The sequence below is a fragment of the Mirounga leonina genome, unplaced genomic scaffold, assembly GCF_011800145.1.
Source record: "Mirounga leonina isolate KUSES-001 unplaced genomic scaffold, KU_Mleo_1.0 Mir_101664, whole genome shotgun sequence".
In the NCBI taxonomy this organism is placed as follows: Eukaryota; Metazoa; Chordata; class Mammalia; order Carnivora; family Phocidae; genus Mirounga; species Mirounga leonina.
In genome coordinates, this window is record NW_023270175.1 from 29,645,023 (window position 1) to 29,665,942 (window position 20,920).

At 40.4% G+C, this 20,920-nt stretch overlaps 1 protein-coding gene across 1 annotated transcript; it reads left to right on the forward strand.

Moving 5' to 3' along the window:
* The first annotated feature begins 18,291 nt into the window (after window positions 1-18,291).
* On the forward strand, window positions 18,292-20,675 carry LDOC1 (LDOC1 regulator of NFKB signaling). Its single transcript, XM_035009444.1, has one exon. The coding sequence runs from the start codon at window positions 18,444-18,446 to the stop codon at window positions 18,888-18,890; it is 447 nt and encodes a 148-aa protein (XP_034865335.1). The 5' UTR covers window positions 18,292-18,443; the 3' UTR covers window positions 18,891-20,675.
* Window positions 20,676-20,920: the final 245 nt, after the last annotated feature.

Consider the following 20,920-nt stretch of genomic DNA (forward strand, 5'->3'; position numbering starts at 1 on the left):
CAGAGCGCCAGGGTCGCGCCGGTGAACTACAGCCCCAGGGGTGGAAACCTGGAGGGACAGAGTCATGCGCACACGAACTGTAGTCCCCGGGGTGGAAACCCAGAGCGACGGAGTCACGCGCACGCGAACTGCAGCCCCGTGCACGGAAACTGAAGCGGCGGAGTCGCAGGCATGAGAACTGGGAGCGGCTGGCGGTTTTAGAAGCACAAAGGGCAGAGACGTGCCCCGACCTGGAGGCAGGACTGGGAGCACTGCGGAGGGGCGCACAACCCAGGCCGCTGCAGTTTATAGCAGCACGGACAGAAACGGAGACAGTGTGGCCTGGAGGGCTCACTGAAGAACAGACTGAGGTCTCTCTGCTCTGAGGCAGAGGGTTGGAAACGGTCTCTTCTGCTCTGACTCGCGGAAGAGACACGGAAAGCCACCAGGGAAAGGCGCCAGAGAACAAAAGCCCCAAAGACTGATTCCCACTGAGCCCATCCCCCGCCACAGGGGCGCAGGGCAACTCCACCCAAACAGGGTTGCCTGAGTAAGAGTGTGGCAGGCCCCTCCTGCAGAAGACAGGCTGGGAAAACAAGAGGCCAGCAACCCTAAGGTCCCAAGAAAACAGGTGCATCTTGCTTGGGTTCTGGTCAATAATTTGGACTCTATACATTCCCTCAAACACCCATCAACAGAATGACTAGGAGGAGGAGCCCCCAAAACAGAAAAGACTCAGAGATTATGACTTATGCTGCAGATTTACAAATGGACGCAGATATAACCAATATGTCAGAGATGGAATTCAGGCTAGCAATTGTGAAGACAACGGCTAGAATGGAGAAATCAATTAATGGCAACATAAGAGTCTCTAAGGGCAGAAATAAAAGGGGAATTGGCAGAACTTAAAAATGCTATCAATGAGATCCAATCCAATCTAGATAATCTAACAGCTAGGGTAACTGAGACAGAAGAGAGAATAAGTGATCTGGAAGACAGTATAATAGATAAAAAGGGAAAAGAGGAGGCCAGGGAAAAACAACTCAGAATCCATGAAAATAGAATCAGAGAAATAAGTGACACCATGAGGCATTCCAATGTCAGAATAATCGGAATCCCGGAGGGAGTGGAGAGAGAGAGAGGGCTAGAAGATGTATTTGAGCAAATCGTAGCTGAGAACTTCCCTAATCTGGGGAATGAAACAAACATTCGAGTCCTAGAGGCAGAGAGGACCCCTCCTAAGATCAAGGAAAACAGGCCAACACCCCGGCATGGAATAGTAAAACTTGCAAATCTTAGAACCAAGGAAACCATCTTAAGGGCAGTTACGGGGAAGAGAGTCCTTACGTACAGAGGGAGTAACATCAGAATAACGTCAGACCTATCCACAAAGACCTGGCAAGCCAGAAAGGCCTGGCAAGACATATTCAGGGTACTAAATGAGAAGAACATGCAGCCAAGAATACTTTATCCAGCAAGGCTTTCATTTAGAATGGATGGAGAGATGCAGAGCTTCCACGACCGGCAGAAGTTGAAAGAATATGTGACCACTAAGCCGGCCCTGCAAGAAATATTAAGGGGGGTTCTATAAAAGGAGAAAGACCCCAAGAGTGATCTAACACAGAAATTTACAGGGACAATCTATAAAAACAACGTCTTCACAGGCAACATGATGACAATTAATTCATATCTTTCAATAATCACTCTCAACGTGAATGGCCTAAATGCTCCCATAAAATGGCACAGAGTTGCAGATTGGAAAAAAAACAGGACCCATCCATATGCTGTCTACAAGAGACTCATTTGAAACCTAAAGATACATCCAGACTGAAAGTGAAGGGATGGAGATCTATCTTCCATGCCAGAGGACCTCAAAAGAAAGCTGGGGTAGCAATTCTTATATCAGACAAATTAGATTTTAAACTAAAGTCTGTAATTAGAGACACAGAAGGACACTATATCACTCTTAAAGGGTCTATCCAACAAGAAGATCTAACAATTGTAAATATCTATGCTCCCAACATGGGAGCAGCCATATACATAAGCCAACTGTTAACCAAAATAAAGAGTCATATTGATAACAATACGTTAATTGTAGGAGACCTGAATACTCCACTCTCAGCAATAAACAGATCATCTAAGCAGAAAATCAACAAGGAAACAAGAGCTTTGAATGATACATTGGACCAGATGGACCTCATAGATATTTACAGAACATTCCATCCTAAAACAACAGAATACTCATTCTTCTCGAGTGCACATGGAACTTTCTCCAGAATAGACGACATACTGGGTCACAAATCAGGTCTCAACTGATACCAAAAGATTGAGATTATTCCCTGCATATTCTCAGACCACAATGCTCTAAAACTGGAACTCAATCACAAGAAAAAATTTGGCAGAAATTCAAACACTTGGAAGCTAAAGACCACTCTGCTCAAGAATGTTTGGGTCAACCAAGAAATCAAAGAAGAACTTAAACAATTCATGGAAATCAATGAGAACAAAAACACATCGGTCCAAAACCTATGGGATACTGCAAAAGCAGTCCTAAGGGGAAAATACATAGCCATCCAAGCCTCACTCAAAAAAATAGAAAAATCCCGAATTCACCAACTAACTCTACACCTTAAAGAAATGGAGAAAAAGCAACAAATGATGCCTAAGCCATGCATTAGAAGAGAAATAATTAAAATTAGAGCAGAAATCAATGAATTAGAAACCAGAAACACAGTAGATCAGATCAACGAAACTAGAAGTTGGTTCTTTGAAAGAATTAATAAGATTGATAAACCACTGGCCAGACTTATCCAAAAGAAGAGAGAAAGGACCCAAATTAAAATTATGAATGAAAGGGGAGAGATCACGACTAACACCAAGGAAATAGAAACAATTATTAGAAATTATTATCAACAACTATATGCCAGTAAACTGAGCAACCTGGATGAAATGGAGGCCTTCCTGGAAACCTATAAGCTGCCAAGACTGAAACAGGAAGAAATTGACAACCTGAATAGGCCAATAACCAGTAATGAGATTGAAGCAGTGATCAAAAACCTCCCCAAAAACAAGAGTCCAGGGCCTGATGGATTCCCTGGAGAATTCTACCAAACATTCAAAGAAGAAATAATACCTATTCTCCTGAAGGTGTTTCAAAAAATAGAAACAGAAGGAAAACTTCCAAACTCATTCTATGGGGCCAGCCTTACCTTAGTCCCCAAACCAGGCAAAGACCCTATCAAAAAGGAGAATTTCAGACCGATATCCCTGATGAATATGGATCCCAAAATCCTCAACAAAATCCTAGCTAATAGGATCCAACAATACATTAAAACGATCATCCACCACGACCAAGTGGGATTTATCCCCGGCATGCAAGGGTGGTTCAACATTCGCAAATCAATCAGTGTGATAGAAGACATTAATAAGAGGAGGGAGAAGAACCATATGGTCCTCTCAATTGATGCAGAAAAAGCATTTGACAAAATACAACATCCTTTCCTGATTAAAACTCTCCAGAGTATAGGGATAGAGGGAACATTCCTCAAGTTCATAAAATCCATCTATGAAAAACCCACAGCGAATATCACCCTCAATGGGGAAAAGTTGAGAGCCTTTCCCTTAAGATCAGGAACACATCAAGGGTGCCCACTCTCAGCACTGTTGTTCAACATAGTACTAGAAGTCCTAGCAACAGCAATCAGACAACAAAAAGAAATAAAAGGTATTCAAATTGGCAAAGAAGAAGTCAAACTCTCTCTTTTTGCAGACGACATGATACTTTATGTGGAAAACCCAAAGGACTCCACCCCCAAATTACTAGAACTCACACAGCAATTCAGTCATGTGGCAGGATACAATATCAATGCACAGAAATCAGTTGCTTTCTTATACACTAACAACGCAACTGTAGAAAGAGAAATTAAAGAAACGATTCCATTTACAATAGCACCAAAAACCATAAGATACCTCGGATTAAACCTAACCAAAGAGGTAAAGGATCTATACTCTAGGAACTACAAAACACTCCTGAAAGAAATTGAAGAAGACACAAAAAGATGGAAAAATATTCCATGCTCATGGATCGGAAGAATAAACATTGTTAAAATGTCTATGCTACCCAGAGCAATCTATATCTTCAATGCCATCCCGATCAAAATTCCAATGACATTTTTCAAAGTGCTGGAAGAAACAATCCTAAAATTTGTATGGAATCAGAAAAGACCCTGAATCGCCAAGGAAATGTTGAAAAAGAAAAACAAAGCTGGGGGCATCATGTTGCCCGATTTCAAGCTATATTACAAAGCTGTGATCACCAAAACAGCATGGTACTGGCACAAAAACAGACATACAGACCAATGGAACAGAATAGAGAACCCAGATATGGACCCTCAACTGTATGGTCAAATAATCTTTGACAAAGCAGGAAAAAACATGCAATAGAAAAAAGACAGTCTCTTCAATAAATGGTGCTGGGAAAATTGGACAGCCACATGCAGAAGAATGAAACTCGACCATTCTCTAACACCATTCACAAAGATAAACTCAAAGTGGATGAAAGACCTCAATGTGAGACAGGAATCCATCAAAATCCTAGAGGAGAACATAGGCAGTATCCTCTTTGACATTGGCCACAGCAACTTCTTTCAAGATATATCTCCAAAAGCTAGTGAAACAAAAGCAAAAATGAACTTTTGGACTTCATCAAGATAAAAAGCTTCTGCACAGCAAATGAAACAGTCAAGAAAACAAAGAGGCAACCCACAGAATGGGAGAAGATATTTGCAAATGACACTACAGATAAAGGGCTGGTATCCAAGATCTATAAAGAACTTCTCAAACTCAACACCCAAAAAACAAATAATCAAGTCAAAAAGTGGGCAGAAGAGATGAACAGACACTTCTCTGAAGAAGACATACAAATGGCTAACAGACACATGAAAAAATGTTCATCATCATTAGCCATCAGGGAAATCCAAATCAAAACCACACTGAGATACCACCTTACACCAGTTAGAATGGCCAAAATGGACAGCGAAAGAAACAACAAATGTTGGAGAGGTTGTGGAAAAAGGGGAACCCTCTTATACTGTTGGTGGGAATGCAAGTTGGTACAGCCACTTTGGAAAACAGTGTGGAGGTTCCTCAAAAATTTAAAAATAGAGCTACCCTAGGACCCAGCAATCACACTCCTGGGTATTTACCCCAAAGACACAGATGTAGTGAAAAGAAGGGCCATATGCACCCCAATGTTCATAGCAGCAATGTCCTCAATAGCCAAACTGTGGAAAGAGCCGAGATGCCCTTCAACAGATGAATGGATAAAGAAGATGTGGTCCATATATACAATGGAATATTACTCAGCCATCAGAAAAGATGAATACCCATCTTTTACATCAACATGAATGGGACTGGAGGAGATGATGCTAAGTGAAATAAGTCAAGCAGAGAAAGTCAATTATCATATGGTTTCACTTATTTGTGGAACATAAGGAATAACATGGAGGACATTAGGAGAAGGAAGGGGAAAATGGGCGAGGGGAATTGAAGGGAGGGATGAACCATGAGAGACTATGGACTCTGAGAAACAAACAGGGTTTTAGAGGGGAGGGGGGAGGGGGGATTTGTTAGCCCGGTGATGGGTATTAAGGAGGGCACGTACTACATAGAGCACTGGGTGTTATACGAAAACAATGGATCGTGGATCAGTACATCAAAAACTAATGATGTATTGTATGGTGACTAACATAACATAATAAAATTAAAAACTACAAAAAAAAAAAAAAAAGAAAAGAAAAGGAGTTACCAAGGATACCCCCCAAAAAATATATTAGAACCTTTTAATCACTCTCAAAATTTCCCTTGTGTCTCTTTGCAGTCAATCTCCCCTGCACATCTAGCCCCAAGCAACCTTTGTTCTGATTTCTATCACCACAGAGCAGTTCTGTCTGTTTTTGAATTCTATATAAATTGAACCGCACAAGTATGGCTGGCTTCTTTCATTCAACATAATGCTTTGGGGATTCATTTTTGTGCTGTGTGTTTTAGTACTTTGCTGAATGGTATTGATTATAGGGATATGTCACAATTTGTTTCATCCATTCTTCTGTTGATAGACATTTGGGTTGTTTCCAATGCTTTATGAGCATTCTAGTAGAAATCTTTTGTGAACATATATTTTTATTTTAGGAACAGATGTACATTTAACTGTATAAGTAATTACCAAACAGTACAGTTTTCAAGAGTGGCTGTACCATTTTACATTCTTACCAGTAGTGTATAAGAATTGCAATCATTTTACATTCTCAATATCATTTGGAATTATCAGGGTTTTTTTTTAAAGTCATCTAATGAGTATAAAATAGTATCTTACTCTACTTCCCTTATACTAATGATAGTAAGCACCCTTTCATATACCTATTAGCCATTCCTATGTCTTTTTTTGCAAATTAGTTTATTCAAGACTTTTGCCCATTTAGAAAAATTGAGTTGTTTGCCTTTTGTTTTCAGTAAATTATTTTTTGAGCAGTTTTAGGTTTACAGAAAATTTAATGGAAAGTACAGAGTTTCATATTTTCCCTCAACCATCATCTCACAAGTTCCTCCTATTATTAACACCTTGCATTAGTGTGGTATATTTGTTACAATTGATGAGCCAATAGTGATACATTATTATTAACTAAGAATATGTTTAGCTTTATAAGAAACCACCAAAACATCTCCTAAGGGTTATCTTTTTATTCTTGATTTTTAGGAATTACTTACTTATACATTCCTGATACATATGTCCTATTTATATATTCTAAAATATATTTACCTATTATATATATTAGTCCTTGGTGTGTACATGTGTGTATTTATATGTTCAGTGGCTTGTCTATTCATTTTTTTCTGATAATTTGAAATTTATTTATATTACCTTCCAAATAAAAGCAAGCTTTGTAAAATATACATTTTTTATTGAAGTTTAGTTGACATGCAACATTATGTTAGTTTCAGGTATACAACATAGTGACTCAACATGTACACAAATTATGAAATAATCACAGTTACCATCTGTCACCATACAAAGTTATGATGATATTATTGGTTATATTCCCTATGCTGTACTTTACATCCTCATGAATTATTTATTTTATAAATGGAAATTTGTACCTCTTAATTCCTCTCACCTACTTTGCCCATCTCTTTATCCCCCTTTCCTCTGGCAACCACCAGTTTTTTCTCTGTATTTATGAGTCTGTGTCTGTTTCATTTGTTTTGTTTTTCTGATTCCACATATAGGTGAAATCATATGGTATTTGTCTTTCTCTGTCTGACTTATCTCACTTAGCATAATATTCTTTAGGTCCAGCCATGTTGTTGCAAATGACAAGATAAGATTTCATTATTTTTTTATGGCTGCATAGTAATATTCCACTCTGTGTGTGTGTGTGTGAGAGATATTATGTCTTTATCTATTTATCTATTTATGGACACTTAGGTTGCTTTCATATACTGGATATTATAAATAATGCTTCAATGAATGTAGGGATAGATATATCTTTTCAAATTAGTGTTTTCATTTTCTTTGGGTAAATATCCAGAAGTGGAATTGCTAGAGTGTATGGTATTTCTATTTCTAATTTTTTGAGGAACCTCCATACTATATTCCACTGCACTAATTTACATTCCCACCAGAAGTATACAAAGGTTCCCTTTCTCCACATCCACTCCAACACTTATTTCTTGTCTTTTTGATAATAGCCATTCTGACAGGTGAAACGTAATATCTCATCATAGGGTTTTTGTTTTTTACTGATTCATGTTAATTTATATTTTCCTATCTAACTGTAGTTTTGATTTGCATTTCCCTGATGATGTTGAGCATCTTTTCATGTGTCTGTTGGCCATCTGTAAGTCTTTATTGAAAAAAAGTCTATGTAGGTCCTCTCCCCATTTTTTAATTGGATTTTTTTTTGGTGTTGAGTTGTATGAGTTCTTTATATATTTTGTATATTAACCAGATATATCATTTGCAAATCTCTTCTCCCATTCAGTAGGTTGCCTTTTGTTTTGTTGATGGTTTCCTTTGCTGCACAAAAGCTTTTTAGTTTGAAGTAGCCTATCTGTTTCTTTTTGATTTTATTGCCTTTGCCTGAGGAGACAGATCAAATATGTATATATATATATATATATATATATATTCAAAGACCAATGTCCAAGAGTCTACTGTCCATATTTCTTCTAGGAATTTTATGATTTCAGGTCAAAACTTAGGTCTTTAGTCCATTTTGAGTTTATTTTTTACATGGTGCAAGAAAGTGGTCCAGTTTCATTCTTTTGCATGTAACTGTCATGTTTTCCCAAAACAATTTATTGAAAAGACTCTCTTTCCCCCATTGTATATTTTTGCCTCCTTTCTTGTAGATTAATTGACCATATAAGCATGGGTTGATTTCTGGGCTGTCTATTTTGTCCCATTAATCTATGTGTCTGTTTTTGTGCCAGTACCATACTGTTTCGATTACTATAGCTTTATAGCATAGTGTGAAATGGAAATGTGATACTTCCAGTTCTGTTCTTTTTCAAGATTACTTTGGCTACTTGGAGTCTTCTGTGGTTCCACACAAATTTTAGGATTATTTGTTCACATTCTGTGAAAAATGTCATTGGTATTTTGATAGGGACTACACTGAATCTGTAGATTTGCTTTGGGTGATATAGACATTTTAACAGTATTAATTCTTCCAATCCATGAATAAACATGGTAAATCTTCCCATTTATTTGTGTCATCTTCAATTTCTTTCATTACTGTCTTATAGTTTTCAGAGTACAGGTCTTTTATCTCTTGGTTAAATTTATTCCTGGGGATTTTATTTTTTGATGTAATTGTAAATGGGATTATTTTCTTAATTTCACTTTCTGATTGATATTTGTATATAGAAATGCAACATATTTCTGTATATTAAGTTTGTATCCTGCAACTTTACTGAATTCATTTATTAGTTCTAATAATTTTTTTGTGGAGTCTTCAGTTTTCTATATAGACTATGTCATCTGCAAATAGTGACAGTTTTAGTTCTTCCTTACCAATTTGGATGCCATTTATTTCTTATTCTTATCTGATTGCTATCATTAGGGCTTCCAGTACTATGTCAAATAAAAGTGGAGAGTGGGCATCCTTGTCTTGTTTTTATCTTAGAAAAAAAGCTTTCAGCAATTCACCATTGAGTATGATGTTAGCTGTGGTTTTGTCATATGCAGCCTTTATTATGTTGAAGTATGTTCCCTCTATACCCACTTTGTTAAGAATTTTTATCATGAATGGATTTTGAATATTGTCAAATACTTTTTCTGCATCTATTGAGATGATCGTATTACTTTTATCCTTCATTTTGTTAATGTGGGTTATCACATTGATTGATTGTGGATATTGAACCATCCCTGCATTCCTGAAATAAATCCCATTTGATTGTGGTACATGATCATTTTCATGTATTGCTGAATTCAGTCTGCTAATACTCTGTTAAGGATTTCTGCATCCATATTCTTCATGGATATCGGCCTGTAATTTTTGTAGTGTCTTTGTTTGGTTTGGGTATCAAGGTAATGCAGGCCTCATAGAATGAATTTGGAAGCATTCCTTCCTCTTCAGTTTTTGGAATAGTTTGAAAAGGATAGGTATTAACTCTTATTTAAATGTTTGGTAGAATTTACCTGTGAAGCTGTCTGGTCCTGGGTTTTTGTTTGTTGGAAGGTTTTGGAGTACTAATTCAATTTCTTTGCTGGTAATTGGTCTGTTCAAGTTTTCTATTTCTTCCAGTTTCAGTTTTGGTAGTTTATGCTTCTAGGAATTTATCCATTTCTTCTAGGTTGTTTAATTTATTGGCACATAATTGTTCATAGTAGTTTCTTACAATCTTTTGTATTTCTGTGGTGTCATTTGTAGTTTCCCCTCTTTCATTTTGGATTTTATTTATTTGGTCCCTCTCTCTTTTTTACTGATGAGTCTGGCTACAGTTCTATCAATTTTGTTTATCTTTTCAAAGAACCACCTCTTAGATTCATTATTTTTTTTCCATTTTAAAGTCTCTATTTCACTTATTTCTGCTTTAATCTTTATTGTTTCTTTCCTTCTACTAACTTTAGGTTTTGTTTGCTCTTTTTCTAGTTCTTTTAGGTATAAAATTAGATTGTTTATGTGAGATTTTTCTTGTTTCTGGAGGTAGGCCTGTATCGCTATAAACTTCCTTCTTAGAATTGCTTTTGCTGTGTCCCATTGATTTTGAAACATTGTGCTTCCATTTTCATTTGTCTCAAGATATTTTATGATTTCCTCTTTGATTGCTTCATTGACCCATTAGTTGTTTAGTAGTGTGTTGTTTAGCCTCCACATGTTAGTGTTTTTTCCTTACCAATTTGATTTCTAGTTTCATACTGTTGTGGTCAGAAAAGATGCTATTTTGTTCATTGTTTTCTGGTTATTTTTGTAGTTCTTCTCTGTTTCTTTCTTCTTCTCTTGCTCTCTTTCCTTCTGATTTGATGACTTTCCTTAGTGTTATGTTAAAATTCATTTCTCTTTGCTTTTTATGTATCTGTTATAGGCTTTTGGTTTGTGGTTACTGTGCTGTTCATATACAACACCTGATGTATATAGCAGTCAATTTTAAATTGATACTCTCTTAAGTTCTAATGCATTATTCATTTTCTTAGCATCTTTTGATGAGCAATATATTTTTCATTTTTATGAATCTAATTTATGAGTTTTTATTTTATGGATAGAAGCTTCATTCATAGTTTTAGCTTTTACTTTAAGTCTGTCTATCTCAAGTTAATGGTTATATAAGAAATGAGGTAAGATTTGAAGCTCATCTTTCTTTCCCATATGGTTATATAGTTGTTCTAGAAGTGAAAAATCCATAATATCAATTTGTATTCCTAAAACTGATATCTTTATTTCTGAAAACCATTCTCCACTACAAGTAACGAGGGTTCCTTGAAAAATGGCTGATTCCAGGGCTGGGGCAGGAAAAGTACAAGATGAGCCAGGAATATCTTATTGTCTCAGAAAGAAAGAAAGTGCTAAAGAATAAAGTAAGCATGTTAAAAGGACAGAGGGGCCAGCTTAAAACAGTTCCCACTTCAAATCTGGGAAATTTGAACATCAGCGTGAATAAAGATACTAATGGATCTGTATAAAATAAGAATTCAAAGGTCCATACTGATAAAAATAAAGACATGAATAAAAGAAGATGAAAAACTCTCTTTTAGAGTAGAATGTAAACTAATATTAACTATTTCTTAATAATTACAAAGTAATTATCTTAACTTTGGAGGGAGGAACAGGCAGGAACTCTCTTAACCAACTGATAAAGTTATTACCACCAGTGATGGAACAAAAGGACATTGTGTGCTTTCTGATATGATGCACTAAGAAAAACACAGTGATGCTTCTGTGGTATTCCTGCCAAAAATGCATAAAATAAACCTAATGATGGAGAAATACTAGCAACTGAGGGACACTTCATAAAGTTACTAAAAAGCCTGCACTTTTCAAAACTATCAAGGTCATGTCAAAGAAAGACTGAAGAACTGTTCCAGACTGAAGAAGACTAAAGAGATATGGCAGCTAAATGTAACACATGATCCAGGATTGGATGCTCGACCTAAAAATTTCCTTTTGGTGACAACTGGAGAAAATCTTAATGGGGTCAGTGGATTAAAAAGTAGCATTATATCAATGTTAATCTCGTTGATTTTGATAAGGCTGTGGTTTTGTAGGACAGTGTACTTGTTTATAGCAAATGCATGCTGTAATAATAAGTGGAAATGAGTCTTCATGTTTGCAAGTCTGAAACAGTTTAGGAGAAAAGATCTCTCTGACACACACACTGACTATGAGAAAAAGATAAACCAAATGGGGTAAAATGTTAACAACTGGTCCACCTGAGGGAAGCATATCTAGGAATTCATAAAAATCTTAAAAGTCTTTTATACATTTGAAATTATTTCAAAACAAGTTTTAAAAGAATGGAAATTAAAAATTAATGTGTGACCAAGATCTATAAAGAACTTCTCAAACTCAACACCCAAAAAACAAATAATCCAGTAAAAAAATGGGCAGAAGACATGAACAGACATTTCTGCAAAGAAGACATACAAATGGCCAACAGACACATGAAAAAATGCTCAACATCACTCAGCATCAGGGAAATCCAAATCAAAACCACAGTGAGATACCACTTCACACCAGTCAGAATGGCTAAAATTAACAAGTCAGGAAACGACAGATATTGGCGAGGATGCAGAGAAAAGGGAACCCTCCTACACTGTTGGTGGGAATGCAAACTGGTGCAGCCGCTCTGGAAAACAGTATGGAGGTTCCTCAAAAAGTTAAAAATAGAGCTACCCTACGACCCAGCAATTACACTACTAGATATTTACTCAAAGGATACAAACATAGTGATTCGAAGGAGCACCTGCACCCCAATGTTTATAGCAGGAATATCCACAATAGCCAAACGATGGAAAGAGCTCAGAGGTCCATCAACAGATGAATGACATATATATCATCAACAGATGATATATATCAACAGAATAGCCCTTAGAACGAGCAACTGGCACTGTCCCCTCCAACTCTGAACTTCTGTGCTTCCAGCCCCATTTTTCACAAACACCGGGGTACTTGTGGGAACCAGTATGAGATTTGAGAAAGATATACACCTCCTCTTACCTAGGGAGGATTTTTACTCAAAGAGCCCATTTTCCATATCAAGAGAACTAGGCACTGAGTGGACAGGAGGGGCCAAGGGTGCCGAAGGAGGCTAGCAGGAAAGCTTAGGGAACCTGAGAGGAGAGGGTGCTGGAACTCAGCTAAGGGCCAACTAGAGATGCTCCTAGAACTGAGAGAAATGCTGTTTTCTTCTCTCAGATCCCCTTAGGACTGCTGGTCTCTCCCAGGAGGACCACCATGGTGGCACAGTGATAAAGGAAGGTTTCTGGAAGTACAGTTGCCTCTTTACTCTGGGAGAGCATGATATATCCAAACCCAGATGTAGCAGGAATTCTCCCATGATTGAGAGAGAAAACAGAAAATGTTACAAGGTAGCCCTCAAAATGTTACACTGGACACTTTTTTCCCTAAAAAAGCATGTCTCATCATTATGAGAGTAGCATATTTTGAACTGACAGAAAGCAAGACCAACATGAAACCTTATTTTATTCTTCCAACTACTTCTTATTCAAGAGTAAACATTTTTTAATTTAAGTTTTATCATTAAATTTATAGATACTAGGATAAAATAGGAGAGGTGAACTAACTACACATTAAACTTAAAATGCAATTCTCCAGTGAAAAATAATATGCAATCTGTGTTTAGCACTTTGTGGTTTGCCAAATACTTTTATGTTTTATCATGCTCTTCACTGCAGTCTTATGATTTAGATCTTATTATTATACACATTTATTAAAAAGGAGACCAAGGCTCAGAAGAATTAAGTGACTTGCTCAATTCACATAGTAAACAAGAGCATGACAATTTGAACCCAAATTTCAAAAATTCTTTTCTTTCCCTGATGCTGCCCTGAAATGTGCTTCACTCCTTTTATGTAACATATATATCCCTTAGAGAAAACACGGCCAGTTTTTATTTTATTTTTGCCATACTGTGACCCTGCCGGTTCTCATTACAAGTAGCATCATTGGTGGTAGAGGGCAGCAATATGCACATGCCCACTTGGATACGACTGCTCAAACAATGATGCATGTATCACATGCAGTCTCCTTAGATTTATCATGATGCCAGATACTTTCTAAAATGTATTAAAATGCCAGAAACAAACCAAGTATATAAGTTCTTGTATGTTCAAGGTGACTAATTATATTAAAATAATTAGGATTGAGAAAAAATGGGAATAAAAATCTAGTGCAATATATTGAAGGAGATAAAGTCTAGATTATAGCACAATGGAAACATATACATGAATAATACAAATTACTCAGTGATAAGACATTAATTTATAGAAATCATTTAGTTATAGAAATCTGGTCTTCTAGTTCTGTATCTTTGGGACTGTGAGTGTATTTGGCACTATCCTTCTCCTGCATCATGTGAGAATCTGAACAAAGTTGGGTCTCTTTAGTTTTGAGGCAGGAGTGTACCTGAGAAATTCAGGTGGAGTATTATGCAATCATGAAGAAGACAGATCTGTGTATCCTATCTGTGTCTCCTGACATGTATCTTGATCACTCAACATGACTCGTTCGACATATTTGTTAGTCGAACTATATGTATTTGGATTCTGTGAACCCCATGTATCTTTCTGGAAGGAGACAAACTTTTCAAGTGAGATTTTGTAGGGAGAAGGAGAGGTACTAGGAATGTTTCCTTTTTATTTTAACACACCAGTATTAATTTCTCTTAACCATAAGAATATATTAATTTAGTACTTAAATAAACATGTAAAAATGTTTTAGGACATTTGGTAAGCTGGAGAGGGTGAAGCTATACCTTTTCATTCCTCTCTCTAGGCCAGAGGTCTCCATAGCCCTCTTGATGTGGTTATTGTAAAGAGTAGTCCAAGGTATACCTGGTTAAGGAGAAGGAGGGGGAGGGGTCTATGGGCAGAAGCCTGGATCTTAGTGGCACCCATGTGACCCTTTCACAAACATCCCCCCCCAAAGTGGCTTTCTGCACCTGGCTGCATATTCAAGTGCCAGGTTGGTTTACCCAAGCTGTGCACACCCCTCTGGAGGCTAAAGAACCAAGGGACACTTTGATGTGTGTTTCAAGGGAATATTACAAGTCTGGCTGCTAGTTTAGACCAGGGCAGGGTTTAAGGCTTGGGAGCTGGTGGAAGAGATAAGCACTAGAGATCACTCCCTTGGCCTTGGGCCACTGCTCCTGCTAAATATTGGGGTCTGGCACACTACAGGACATTCTGAGTCAGAGCTATTCTGATTAAGTTCCTGAGCCTGAGATAAGACACTCAGTGTACTTTGCCTCTGCCCCCAGCATCTTCGCACAGTTGAAAAGAACATTCAGGGGTCACTTGAGGGGAGAGAGGGAGTAAGGAAAGTGACGTGCAGCCCTAAGCAAGGTGAATGGAGAAGGAAGGGCTATCAGGCCTTAGCATTGGTGGGAGAGCATCATGGGTACCAGGAAGCTGGTTACCATGAACATTATGAGTCTACACATTTTAGCTATTGATACTACTCACCTCTTCCCAGCTGCTTCCCCCTTGGGTCACTGATGAACTGCCTGTCTCTCCTCCCATCCCTCCAAATTGGGAAGTACTTCTCAAAGTCACTGTTCAGCTCTGTGATCAGTTCTGGTTAGGACATTTCTTGTTTTCTCGGAACTGAGAGCCCCCTCAGAGGTGATACTAGTGGTTGCCTCCTCTGTTTTCCTTCTAGACTCCCTCTGTCACAGGGTTATAAGGAAGAGGACTAGGGCAGCATGAGCCTAGTTATCTCTGGCTCCCCAGCAGACCTGCCTCATTCACAGAAGTCCAGTGTATAACAATTGTTCCACAGAAGGGCATGTGCATCAGAGTCCGAGAAGCTGAGACTGTGGTACTGTGCCACTAATGTATTGCTCTCCTGGGTCTCAGGCTCCTAGAGTGCTCGTCCTTGTGCATAGACCTTGTTCAAGTGTCACTGAGGCAGCTCACTTCAATTACCAGATCTGGCACCCGCCACAGAATGTCTGCTACTGGGAATAGAACCCTGGGCATCTCTTCTTGTATTAGGGTCTGGACATGGAAAGCAGAGCTGGACACTCACCATAGCCCAGCAAGTCCACACTCCACCTAGAGCTGTGAATGGGCAGAATGGCCAGAAACATGCCTCTGACATTTCCTGTCCCTTCATTCCATCCACTGAACACTTATGGGGTGCCAGGTAAATACTTTGAGATGCTGAAGATGAACAGATGACAGAGAGGGTCTCTTCTTGGCCCCCAGGGGCTTCTCATCTAGTGTGGGAGCTCATGTCACAGGAGAGTCCAAGGCTCACAGTCCCTCCTACATGCTCTCTTCCCTGTCCACTCTCTCAGTAATGTGATCTGTCCCCCTCTTCCCACTTGGACCTTGCCCTGTTTCTCTCCTCTCAGCCACTCACTTCCATAGATGCCCACTCAATTCTATTGTAAAAATACTAAATAGGGTGTTTTAAAAATTATTTTGCCATTTTTATTATGTCAGTCATCATTTTACTGTTACACGATCAGAGAGAGATCATTTTGGACAATTTGAAGAGTATTTTGAACACTTTGTGCAGCCACCACTTCTATTTTTTATCACAACATCTGCACCCTGAGATTCTTTCACCCACCAAACATTGCCGGATCGTCTACTCTGTGGTCCAGACACTTTTCCAGGCATTCAGCATAGAGCAGCTAACAAAGCAAAGTCTTTGTTCACATACACTTTACATTCTAAAGTGGAGGCCGACTGATGAACAAAGTGCTATAGGATATGATGGCTGCTAGTATGATAAATGCTATGTAGAAAAATGAAGCAGGGTAAGGGATTAGAGATTACTGATAGACAGTGGGGTGCTCTGATAGATGAGGTGGTCAGGAAAGTCTTCTCTGAAAACAGTGGGAGAAGGAGTTGGGCAGCTAACTGGGGAGAGAGCCTCGTAAGGTAGAAACTGCAAAGATCCAGAGGCCAGATGTGTGGTGAGAATAAGCAAGAAGGATAATGTGATCATGAGAATAGGCATAGGAAATGAGGCAGTGGGGCATGACCAAGACTTAGCCTTTTATTTCAAGTGAGAGTGACAAACCTGTTGGGAGGATTTTGAGCAGGGGAGTAAAAAGTTCTCACTTTTGTTCTAAAGGATTCCTGTGCCTACTCTGGGGAGAAGTCCTCTGCCTTTATCTGTGGGCACTGAGAAACACGAGACACTGCCCTAAGACACCACCCACTCCTTCCCTGGCCATATTCACAGGGGATCCATTCCAAGATCCCCAGCAGATGCCTGAAACTGAGGATAGTATTGAATTCTACATAGACTGTGTTTTTTCCTATACATACATACCTATGATAAAGTTTCAATAAATTAGTCATAGTAAGACATTAACAATATAATAAAATAGAATGTTTATAACACTTTACTACAAGTTTCAAAATATCTCTTAAAATATCTTATTGTACTGTACTCACCCTTCTTATGATGATGTGAGATGATAAAATGCCTAGCGATGAGACGCAGTGAGGTGAATGACGTAGGCGCTGTGACAGCAGCATCAGGCTACTGTTGAACTTCTGATGGTAGGTCAGGAGGGTCAACTGATTCCAGGCCAAACCACCATTGGCACAGGTAACTGAAACCACCAGAAAGCAAAACTCCTGTGCATACTGTAGGAAGAGAAGAGTGAAAGCTAAGCAGTTGCATCAGTCTGGGTGAGAAAGGAAGGCTGGGTCAGGGTGGTAGTGGTAGAAGTGACAAGAAGTGATTGAACTTGGGATGTATCTTAAAAGCAGAGCCAACATAATGTCAGCTCTAAGGTCCTGGGCCCAACTTAGCTGTCAGCAACTATTTGAATAATCAAGTTCAAAGTAGAAAACCAAAACCATTTAAAAACATAAGTCTTCATTGTTAAGCAACAAATAATGTATGAATGATGGCCAAGGGACACTAACTTTAGGACATGAAATAGAGGGCCAAAGATAGGCAAGAGCCTGCAAATGGTTCTCCAATGTTGATTTTGCAGAACTTTTTATACTTCACTGTTGAGAAAAAGAACTTTTTAAAAATGAGGTAGGTACACAATATTATTTCCCACCTAAAGAAAAATCCCCGTTTAAATATTGTTTTGTTTTGAAAGAGGAGCCCTAAGGGTCTTTCATAACTCTGAAAGGATGTGTGACTCCCGCGGTGCAGTCTGCAGTGCTAATAGTTCTCTGGGTAAGTGAAATTTAAATAAGCAAAGAAATGTGTTAACAAAACACAGAAGTGGAATCTAGTAGCCACAGACCCACCAAGGAACACTGAATTGTGTGAGTCAGCTGAGTGGAAGGGTGATTAATCCTTTAAATTTGAGCAGGTTGTCCCTCCCTGACAGACGGGTTTTAGCACTCACTCGTTCCTGGCTAAAGCTGGGCCCACATCCGGGGCTCTACCGCGGTCCCCTGCCTTTACACGCGCCGGCCTTGACAACTACCGGCCCGCCATCCCGAAACCCTGCCCACCCCTTCGCCCGACTAAGTCTCCGCGCCCCAGCCCCCGCCGGCCACGCCCCCACGCGGTGCCGGTAGCCACCCTGGCCACGCCCCCCGACCCGGGCCGCGCCGGCGCGCCGGCCGCCCAAGCGGCTGTGCGGGCGGAGCTTGCGCAGCCGCCGGACTCTTGCTCGCACCTCCCTCCGCCCCTGGCCACCGTGAGCCTCCGCGGACACGCACTTCCTGCGAGGCCTCCGTGCGCACCTTAGCCGAACCGAGCCGAACCCAGCCCTGCACTTCCAAGTCGTTCGCCATGGTGGACGAGCTGGTGCTGCTGCTGCACGCGCTCCTGATGCGGCACCGCGCCCTGAGCATCGAGAACAGCCAGCTCATGGAACAGCTACGGTTGCTGGTGTGCGAGAGGGCCACCCTGCTGCGCCAGGTACGTCCGCCGAGCTGCCCGGTGCCCTTCCCCGAAACGTTTAGCGGCGAGAGCTCCCGGCTCCCCGAGTTTATCGTGCAGACGGCGTCTTACATGCTCGTCAACGAGAACCGATTCTGCAACGACGCCATGAAGGTGGCATTCCTAATCAGCCTGCTCACCGGGGAAGCCGAGGAGTGGGTGGTGCCCTACATTGAGATGGATAGCCCCATCCTAGGTGATTACCGGGCCTTCCTCGATGAGATGAAACAGTGTTTTGGCTGGGATGACGACGAAGAAGACGACGACGACGAAGAAGAAGAAGATGATGATTACTAGGCCGGGAGACCCTCGGGCCCAGGGGGGAGGGCCCTGCACGCTGCCATCCTCTCCCCACCTCCCCTGCCCGGCCCGGAGCTTCCAAGCTCCCTTTCATCCTCGGATCCCCTTCCCTACCCCTGCCCTCCGGTTCTCTCCCTCATCCCCCCCGTAGTGCTTGCCTTTGTTCCAGGAATAGTGCTGCAGTTACCTGCTGCTGGGGCTTCCCTCTGAAGCGCGCCGCCACCGACTTTGGCCAGCCCCAGGACCCTCCCCTGCTAATTTGGACTGTGTCCTGAGCCCCAGCTATAGGGCAGGTCCCTGTTACAAACTGATCAGACTACGCCAGCCCTGCCCTGCCGACTGCAAGGCCTCCATCTGCCCAGAGACCTACGCCGCCACTTCACCCCATCAGCCACATTCCAGCGACAGACTACAGCCTTTGAAAATAAGGACCAACCTAGAAGATGCCTGAGTTGGCTGTATCTCCTCCTCGGACATTAATTTGGACAGCTCACCAACCCCTGAAGGGGCCAATCTTTCAACCTGGTTAGTTCCCTACCTATTCCCAGAGTCCTCCCCTTCCCCACCAGATTGCTGCTGGGGCCTAGAGTGCCTGGCAGCCAAATCGTTGACATTTCTTTTCTCCTATGCACCAGTTTTGCACAGCTGTCCTTTTTGTTTCAAAACTGCAGCAGTCCCAACAGATGTGTGCATTTGGACAAAAATACTAAAAACAAAACAAACAAAAACAGGCACTCAGCCCAGCTCCTCAATACCACCTGGAAAAAGCATTTACATTCTTTTCAATAAATATCAAGCACTACAAAAAAAAAAAAAAAAAAAAGAAGAAAGGAGTGTCTTTTAATGGTTAAGTGCTATCGTTGGCCTCTACCAATCTCACTCTGACTCCCATTCTTTCCCCTGAGATCAGGGAACCTAGTTCAATCCCAGTATTCACCACTGTCATCTCTGGGCTACAGAGGACAGCTACCACAGGGTTTTATAGGGATTCTGGTACTCTCCTCACCAAGGCATTTCTTAAAGCCCTGGCAAGAGGAGTGAGTGTCCTCTGGGGCCTCCAGGGTGGCATGGGTAAGGGGTGGTAGAGCAGGTGGCACACCATCCCAAACTGGGACACTAGAGAGTGAAAGGGGACACTACTAAAAATTAGACTGGGACAACAGGCATAAATCTGGACACATATAATATTACTATTTTCCTGAGCCTCTTGGTTTCTTCCTCAACACTGCCAGGGAAATTCTGTCCCTTAATTCTTATTACCTGTGGAGTGCTATTGAGTTCAGACTTCAATTAACAACATAGCATATTGTTTTAATGCCCCTTTCAGGTGCTTGAGTTAACATTAAATCCTGGTTCTTGGGTGAGTGTACCCATAGTAAATAGTGACCTTAACATTTTGTCACCCCCGGTGAACACTCTTAGAATCCCCACCCATACATATGTCCCAGATTCCTGCCTATGGAAATTGGCAAGATGCCTGACTATCTCCTGAATTAGTCCTGCTATCTGGGCTATGCTGAGACCTCTTTGTGCGCCTGGAGGGCTTAGAAGCATTGAGGGAATGGGGTGGGTGCTGAGAAGAACCCTTTGAAATGTTAAATCAGAGAAGTTTGGTTGTGGGATTTATGGGAGCCACCTCTGCCAACCAAGAACATTTAGGAGGATTTGAGGGGTTCAGAGTTCTCATCTATATCTGCCCAAATGTACTTATTGTACCATAACTGGAGTCAGCCCTACCTTAAGATCTCTAATTTAGGTAATAAACTTCCCTATTACATAAGACCTTTTGAGGCTGGTTATTCTTTTATTTTTACTGGTAAACCTCACAGTGTGGTTTAAATAAGATACTGGTCATCATACTGGTCACCTCACAGGCATAGATTCGTTGAGATCACACCCATGAGGTATTTACAGTTGTCCTTACTCCATGGTGAGCACTCAGTAAACATGGGCTGTTACTCCCAGACCTGGGATTGGAAGTCTAACTTGGGAAGCAGGTATCTTGCTGTGAGTTTCGCTTCAGTAGG